At 43.1% G+C, this 9,304-nt stretch overlaps 1 protein-coding gene across 1 annotated transcript; it reads left to right on the top strand.

The window, feature by feature from the left end:
• Window positions 1–565: 565 nt before the first annotated feature.
• CSUI_009191 (at hook motif protein) lies at window positions 566–9,285 on the top strand (the record flags this gene model as incomplete). Its single annotated transcript, XM_068069307.1, has 5 exons — window positions 566–849; window positions 2,043–2,240; window positions 3,127–3,223; window positions 4,153–5,418; window positions 9,121–9,285. Coding segments are annotated over 4 exons (882 nt in total), but the record flags the coding sequence as incomplete, so codon positions are not given.
• Window positions 9,286–9,304: the final 19 nt, after the last annotated feature.

Raw genomic sequence — 9,304 nt, 5'->3', positions numbered from 1 at the left:
ACAAGAGAAGTATTGTAGGGGGGTGGGTAGGGAGAAGAAAGAGAGTTGATAGAAGAAGGAGGGTGGTGTAGGGTAGATAATACGAGAAGTCATAGAGGCTAGATTCAAGATGACGATTGGTCCATAGAACATAGAGATGGAGAAGAATGACGTATATCTCTCCACTGCAGCTATATAAATTCTCGTCACTCTACAAGGCGTTATGACCCGTGTAGGATCAAAATGAATGAGAAGAATCGCATCTCATTATCGTTCCCCGTTTCCGTACGTATTTTTCTTTCTCTTCTTATATCGGATTGGGTACCTTATTCCTTCCTCAGTCAACATCAGTTAGCTAGCTGGCTAGCTGTACCTCTTTCTCTTCAATCAGCTTCATTCCCCCCGTCTTCTTCTCATTCAGCGGGTGGTCATCGTCATCTCATCTATCACTCGGTAGACAAATTTTCGTCTCTCTAATGTGTACATATATATATATATTATGTGTCTCAGTATGTATCTATGATGTCTGTATGCACATATCTATATAGATAGGTGGATGTATGTGTATGTTGGCGTTGATGTTTGTGTAGGAGAGAAGTTTGGGTCCAAGCGGGATGGTACTGAATGGCATGAGAGGTGGGGAAGAAGAGAAGACGGAGAAGATGCATGGATCGATAAGAGCTGGAAAGAGATAGGAGATGAAGGAAGAGTGAATGAATGGGGTGAAACAGAAGGATCAGAAGGATGCAAACGATGGAGTCAGAAGTGGTGGAGAAAACACCACTTTCATGGAGGAGATGAATTTGTAGAAAAGTGGGAAGATGACGGACAAGGATGTCACCATACACTTAAAGAAGGCTCTTCTTGGAAGTAAGTTCATAATTACAATTCACATGAGACGAGATGAAAGACTCTCAGAAAAGGAGAAGAAGGGAACCTGGGGGTGCCTTCGAGGTTAGAGAAAGAAAGGATGACGGAGGATAGAGGAGGAGGGAGGCAGAGAAGATGGGTAGATTCAAGGGAGATAGATAGATAGATAGTAAGTAGGAAGGTAGGTAGCGAGAGAGAAGATTGAAGACAGCTAGACAGATGATACGTCATTCCTTGGTCGCATCTACTATAGACAGATAGATATATAGATATCGATGGAGAATGTATTCCATACTGGACATGACAGGATTGTATGTATGTATATATAGTTAGGGTTTCTACGAGTACGAGGGGGAGGTGCACAAGGGACATATGAAGTATGTGAAGGGGAATGAAAGTTTAGGGTTTTTTGCTCACGCATGGGTCTGAAGTCTCGTCGGTACGTACAGTAGAGTCGGGGAGGTGCCAGGAGAAGAGAAATCTCTATCTACTGGTGATGTCTGATATGAAGGGAGAAACAAGCACAGAAAGAAAAGAGGAATGCATTGCTACTACTACTACGACTCCTCTCATCTTTGTCTTGTCTTTTCTCTCTTTTACGGAGAAGAGGGGATGAATCGAAACATGTCACTTTGGATCTTTAGCTCTTTTTCAAAAGTACAAGCACGTGATGTACAGATAGGTGTACATACACCACGTACAGCAGTGTAGAATAGCACGATCCGCACAATGCGTATATCTGTCTATCTATAGAAGGGTGCTGTGTAGTACGGGTATTTTTCTTTGTCATGCTGTTTGGAATATCGACGAGGAGATCTTTTCTCACGGTTGTCCACGCTTTACACTGGATATGAGTGAAGTAAAGAGAAAGAAACATGCTCTAGAAGTCTCGAGTTCACCTTGTGAGGTAGGCGGCTACTTGCATCTACCATGATTTCTGCAGCTCTGTGGACATCTCTCTCCATACAGATAGTCAAGTAGATAGATAGATAGATACGTAGGTAGATAAATAAAGATAGATACATAGATAGATACTAGAAAGGCTTCGATGTATGCGAGGTTAGGGTGTATAGACATTCCGAGATACCCAGGACACTGCCACGTGTTTTGCAGACCTCTGTCTATGTCTGGCTGTTCGTATGTATTTCTGTATGAATATGCCTGTGGCTGTGACTTTGGTGGTGTGACTGTAGGTGGAAGAGTGAGGGAGGAGGAGGAGGTGGGGGAGAGCGTGAAGTGACGGATTGGTTTGAAGATAAATTTGGTGAGGTGCAGAGTGCAAGAGAGAAGTGGGCTTATAAACGAGGACATAACGCCTCTGGAGATCATTGGCTAGAGAAGTGGAATGAGAGGCCGGAAGAAAAATCCGCTGAAAAGTCTGGATCCAACGCGTAAGTCTCTCGTGATGTAGACATACATCTATAGGTGGAGATACGTCAATGTGCATATATATGTGTACATACATCTGTATATATGGATAGAGAGAGAGAGAGAGAGGAGAGAGACACACATAGGTACGTAGAGAGAGAGAGATAGTTGGTACAAGGTTATCTACTTACACACGTATATATATATTCGCATGACGGAGGAGAGCATTAGGAGAAGGATCACCAACAGAGACGGGATGAGGAGGGGAAGGTGTACAAAGACGGCATGCCGTCTCGTTTCGGAGAGGGCGACGAATGATCCACTACCTTCGCTTAGAGGCCACATGGGGGATGGTCCGAGTGATGTTTTCCCTCGTTTTTGCTTCCTTCTTCTGCCTATAAGAGATGAAGCAGTAGTCGTCAACGTTATAAGGGTTCTGGTGGTGTATATACCCACACATATCATCCTTGCTCCATTCATGCTCATATACGCGATGTCGTCTTCTTTTTCTCCTGTGTACGACCTGCCCGTCTATCTGGCCGGCTTTTGTCTAGAACTCGGGAAGGAGAAGAAGAAAGAAAAGTGCGTAGAAGAGAAAGAAGAAGAAGAAAAGTGAAGTGTAGACAGAACAGCATAGATATTAGTTGAGAGCCCAGGGCATTCGTTTCTTTCTTTTCACGAGAGACCTCCTCCCCCTCTTCTTTTTTCTCCTCGCTATCTTCACTCTTCTTCAACGCCTGTAGCTAATGCGAGGACTCCCCTGTCTCTTTCCTTTGGTTCTATTTTTGTTCTCTCTTTGTTTAGACCTCAGTTCTTTTCTTTTCATGTGCGACGACGATGATGGTGATGTGGTCGTCTTCTTTCATTCTTATTCTTCTTCGTCGTGTTGTCCGTGGTGTTTCTGTGTAGGAGGGGAGATGAATGGAGAGAGAATTGGCGCGAGACGTTCGATGAGTCTGGAGAGAAGAACATGACATGGGCCGAAAAGACGGGGCGCAACGCACAGGTAAATACCAAACACCTACCAACAAGTAAAGAAGGAAAGAAAGAATGGAAAAGAAAGAAAGAAAGAAAGATGAGAGAAAATGAAATAGATAGGTAAACAGATAAATAGGTAGATAGATAGATAGATAAGAAAAGGCCAGTAGCTCAACGGTAGAAGGCGATACAAGGAGGTAGTGGTAGTCCCGGAAGAAGGAAGAGTTGTCTGTCTTGCATTAGTTTTCTTCTTCTTATCCCATGTATGTGATCGGAGGTCTCTACAGGGTAAGCCTTTAAGATCTTTCTCTCTTCTGAATTTTCTTATCTTTTGTGTGAAGCTTTTATGTTAGTCTAGTTGCTAGAGTTGCAGCAAGCGTCACTACTGTCTCAATCGTAGTCCTACGCCTTGTCTTTCTTCGCATTGCTCTTCTGTCCTTATGTGTATGTTTGGACTTACCAGTACTGCCCTGCTTCCTCGTCTGAAATCTATGCTTCCTTCTTGCTTCTTTCTTCTTCACTACTTGCTGTCTTCATTTATAGAGAGTGTGTATGTAGTGTCTACGTACAGGCGTCTGTACATGTGTCTGTTTGATTCGCTATATAGATAGGCCTGCGTACCTTACATATATATATATACATAGCATACACTTCCCTGTTGATGGGGGTTCTTCTGTGTGTGCGTGCATTGAACCCCTCTTTCTGACCTGTCCCGCCTCTTATCATCATCATCATCTTACTTCCACTTTTCTCTCCATCTCCTCCTCGTCCTCGTGTTTCTTATCTCTTTCTTTCTTTCGTGCCTCTTTTTTCCTTGCCTCTTTCTTTCTGTATTTCATTTTCCTTCTTTTGTTCTTCTACCAACCCTCCGTGATAACCTCCTTTTTCGTCTGACTCTGCTGATTTCCTCCTCATGGTCATCATCTCTTTTTCTGTTTCTCTTGTCTCCGACTATAGGGCGATTCGTGGTATGAGACGTGGCTGGAGAAGAAATCGAACTGGAAGACAGCGTTGAAGGAGGGTCGCAACGCTCAGGGAGATATGTGGCATGAGAGGTGGGGCGAGGAGTTGAATGAGGAAGAGGGATCCGGGGAGAAGTGGTGTGTGAAGTGGATGAAAGACCATCAAGGCAACGCACATGGCAAGTCCTGGGGCGATCGATGGAGACACAACGGAGGTCATCGATGGGGTGAAGAGTGGAGTAACAACGACGTCAAGAAATGGTGGTATGATACAAATGGAAGGCCTGAAGGATGCTAAGGCCCGCAAAACATTTGAAGAAGTTATGTTATGAAAAGCGAAAGAGAGAGAGAGATAGAGAGATAGGTGTGGAATGGTGTCCGGAGGTATGGAGGTTCGTGTGTGGGATGAGTGATGATAGGGCGGCGGGGACCAGTGAAGTAGGAGGAATGCTGGGGGGGTGAGATACAAGTAGAGGGAAGATATGAAGGAGAGGGGTTCATTAAGATATTCTGGACATACCTTCGGAGGGTATCTATTTGGGCATGTATACTATGGAGCCAACCACAGCCAGCCAGCGAGCGATCTTCGTCGCTCTAACGTATGTCGACGACGCGTCATTCCATGTGTGCATGCACCTTTTCCCAAACACTCTCAAAAAGCCATGTATAGAGAGGAAGGCTCATCCATACAAATGTATCTATCATCTGTATAGATATGTCTACATGTATGTATATCTCTATGCAACGACATGTGTTGGTGAGGGTGGTGTCTTCGAGCGGGGTGGTGAAGTCGTAATCATGATGAGAAGAAAGAAAGAAGGAAGGAAGATCAAAAGAGTTTCTCTTCATGTGGGGGTCTTCGTGCTTCTTCATACATCAATGGCAGTACCGCTACTCTATGTAGAAGTGAAGAGTGATCCATTTTGGACTACTCATAGTCGTAGTCAAGTGTAACTACGAGATAGAAGAGGAAGGGGAGCACCTCTTCCTTCTTCTTCTTCTTCGAGTGACGATCATTCGATGTCTCTGATCTCCTTTGGTTGCCTTCCGGGAGGTTGCGATTGCTGCCCTTGCGTTAAAGCAAGATGAGGGGTGAAAGTCTAGGTGGTGTCTCTTCATTCATTCATTTCGTTTTTTCTTTTCTTTCTCTCTCTCTCCTTTCTTCATGTGGGGCAGACTTTTACTGTTACGAAAACACGAACAATGATGAGAATGTGAACAACCTTGATGATTCCCCTCCCCTCAAAAAGAAGAAGAAGAAGTAGGTGACGGGAGAGAGAGAGATTAGTAACGCTGGTCGGTATAGGAGTGGTAGTAGGTATAGTAGGAGTAGTAGTATGAGGAGGAGGAGTTGGACTCGTGGTACAAGAAGTTGGAGCAGTAGTGATACATGATAGGGGAGTATTCGGATGAATAGCCTTGGCGGGGGTTGTCCTACCTCGAGCTTTTTCTTCCTACGTTGGTAGTGTCCGGGCCACCTATCAAAGACAAGGTGTCAACTGTATCAAGACTAAGAAGAAGAGGATGAGGAACCGGTAAAGAAGAATGATATAGTAGCACACCCCATCCCCTCATGAACACTTTGTAGTCTGTCGTCGTCTTCATGTTGTTCGTCCTCTCCTAGTGAGGCAGAGAACTCACTATGGAATGGCGACTGTCTCATGCGGTGCTCGGGCGAGATCAACCATCAAGAAATCACTACTACTACTACTAGTAGTACTAGTAGTGGATCATTCAACCCTCTCCATAGGTAGGGAAGAACATCCCCTGGTGACTATCATGGCAACAACGCGAATTCAGATGAATGAATGAATACCTCTATTATGTGCCTCTGGAAGTGTAAGAAAACAGAGGAACTTTACGAAGTGTTGTATATATAGCAGTAAGCCGAGGACTTACCTAGAAGAAAGAAAAGCAGGAGTAGGAGGACAAGACAATGGTACGAACTTCAGAGTTCATTCGTCATTCACTTCTAACTTAGGACTTCTTTTTCTCTTTCTTTCTCTCTCTCTCTTTTCCTTCCTTTTCTCTTTCTCACTCTCTCTGATACATGTTTGGTATGATGGGGGGGCGTTACTACGATGCAGTCAGGAGTAACACGAGACGTTTGCTACTGAGTGAGGAGGGGTAGTAGGAGGAGTAGTAGTAGTTGCTATGCTAGTAGTAGTGGTAGTAGCTATTGTAGTACTAGTAGTTAGATTGATAGCAGTAGTAGTTGTTGTTGTATGTACGGTTGCCAGTGCTGTAATTATTCTTCTTTTTCTTCTTATCTCAAAGAAGAAGGAAAGAAGGAACGAGTTGTTTATGTCGACTACTCAGCACCGCACAGCAGATAGAAAGACACTCCACCGAACATCCTAAAAAAGAAATTCCAACCCCTGCCGACACTCCCAAGACTCCTCACTAATCATACGACACGACCAGCACTACAAGTACTACTAGTCATCGTAATCCACTACGACTACCACTATGACTTCGAAGACTAGTAGTAGTAGTCGGAGGAATACTACTGCTCTTACCAGCACGACGACTCGTATATCCAGTAGTAGTCGTAGTAGGTGAAACACTACGACGAGTACGACGACTCTTACTACTCGTAGTAAGTCGACTTCTATTGAATTAAATAAGAATCTAAATAAGGTGGAATGAAGAAAAGAAAGAGAACAGAAAGGAGCTATGATGACTGTAGGAGTATCTGTGGTTACTGCTAGGCAATATGAATGAATCTACCCCCAATAATAGTATGTACAGGCTACTAATGTGGAATGAAGGAAGGGTTATGAATAGAAGTACTCGGAGTAGGATTTCTCATCCTCCTCCTCCTTTACAGGGTTGTTCTATTCTCTTCTCTCTTTTTTCTTCTTGTATGATGTGATATGTCGAGCCTAGTGATGATGGTCATGGAGGAGAAGACACCCGGTGCCGTGACTCATTCCTTCTCTTTCGTTTATCTAACTATCTGTCTATCAATCTATCTATCTGTCTATCTATCTATCTCTCCCCCTGTATCTATAACTATATACATCTGTATATGTTCTGAGTCTAAGTTTGTAGAAGAGAGAGAGTTGTGAAGTGACCTTCCATGGTTCTTCCACGCAGGAGCACATACAAGAGGAGGGAAGGTGAAGTGTCTAGACACCTCACTCAGGTTGTTTCTTATTCTCTTCTTCTTCTTCATCGTCTTCACAATCACCAAACTGTTGGTCATGTAGGGACACCCCGCAGATCTCTAAGGAAGCAGTTGACGACGTCTTTGAAAAATAGAGAAGGAGGCATGAATGGATCAAATCAGATAGATGGAGAGAGGGTACACGCAACATGTCCTTCTTCTTACATGGAAGTTCTCTTCTTTAACTTGTCTCTGAAAAAGTGCATGCGTTCATTCATTCGTCATTGCTTCGTTATGCACGTATTAGTATGTATGTAGACACGTTATATATATATATATATATATACAGAGTGTATGTGTATGGATACACCTCCATGCTAGATGAAAATAGGCGAGACATTTCCTTCATTCATTCCTTTGTTCGTGTTGGTGTTTGTATTGACAACAGCAGACACCTGCTACTCTAGTGGCAAAACAGGTGAAAGGACTTTCTGCAGCAGTCTCTCTATAGACGTACAGACACACACCATGACATAAAGACAACAGGTACAAACTAGATGAGACAGTGACACCGATAAGAAAGAGATAAGAAAGGACGGAAGATATATAGATAGATGTCAATGAGAAAGAAGAGAGAAGTAGAAAGGTCGAGAGATAGAAAGAGACGGGGAGAACGAATAAAGCCATAGCTCCCAGGCATACATAGATCGATACTTGAGATCGGTGATTTATTGCCATCGTCTGTCTTCTTGTTCAATGCATCCATAACAACGACGATAACTACTACTAGTACTACGACTACCAGGGTGTATGTACAGCTGACATCTTTCTTATCAGCACTGTTCTCCTACTATAGATACCTAACTAACTTATATGAGAAGAGTTAAGAGTCCTCCTAACTAGGGTGAAGACAAGAGCTCCCTCCTCTCTTTCTCTCTTCTTTTCCCTCCGTCTCAAACATGCATATAACGATAGACAGGAAAAAAAACTCCTCTATCTATCTATCTTTCTTTCTTTCTCCCTCTCTCTCTTTTGAAGGAGGGAAAGACAGAAATCGATTCTCTTCATCCTTCTCATCCTATCTTCTTTTTCTTCTTCTAGTCGAAAGAAATCCACCCACTGTCTTGTCCTTCTCCTTAGAAAAGGAGGAGATACGAAAACGAACTTTAACAACATTGTGGTAAAGACGGATGAGATAAAGACTTCATTTCCGAAAGGCTTTCTCGATTGTTCTCCTGTATTCACTAGAGCTATAAAGCAATGATCAAAAGAAAGAAACAAATGCTTATATGCGTAGATGACAAAGAACAGACGATACAGAGATATGCATCTATAGATATATATATATAAATAGGTAGATAGAGATATAGATGTGTAGATAGATCGAGAGATACATACGTCTCTCTTAGATCTACGTATGTCTATAGAGTGAAGGTCTTCATTGAGAGGAACAGAGGAGAGGTATCGGCGCATGCATCGGGGAGGAGAGATATCCCTCCCTCGCCATTCACCCTCTATCGCCATCTATCTCCCTGTTCATTTAAATATCTTCAGATCAAATACATCACAAGAGAAAGACGCGGATAAGAGAAAGAGAAAGTTAGAAGGCTTCAACACTGCCATTGAACAGGTAGATAGATTTCTTCAACAGACAGCAGCAAACAAGAAGAAAAAAGGCAGAAGAAGAAAAGGAAAAGAAAGAGGAACGAGTGAGAAAAAGAGAAAGAATCTAGATTCTTCTCGTGTTGTGTCGTGTTCATTCAGATACATACACCAGTCATTCATTCCTTTCCTCCTTCCTTACACTGTTCTTCTCATTTCTTACTTTTCTTTCTTCTTTATTTCTTTCCTTAGACCCGTCTTCCTTTCTCTCTCCGTCCCTCCCTCCTCTCTCCTCTCTCGGCTTCTTTTTATTCCTCTTCATCTTCTTCTCTTTTGTTTGCCTAGACAGACTTTCGAAGAATGTACATACAAAGCCCCTCACATCACTTCCTCATATCTTCTCATCTAACATCCCCTCTCATCTCCCCTCCATCCC

Source organism: Cystoisospora suis, assembly GCF_002600585.1.
Source record: "Cystoisospora suis strain Wien I chromosome Unknown contig_5392, whole genome shotgun sequence".
NCBI lineage: Eukaryota > Apicomplexa > Conoidasida > Eucoccidiorida > Sarcocystidae > Cystoisospora > Cystoisospora suis.
The sequence above is the reverse complement of the archived record's forward strand: the minus strand, read 5'-3'. Positions and strand labels throughout refer to the sequence as shown.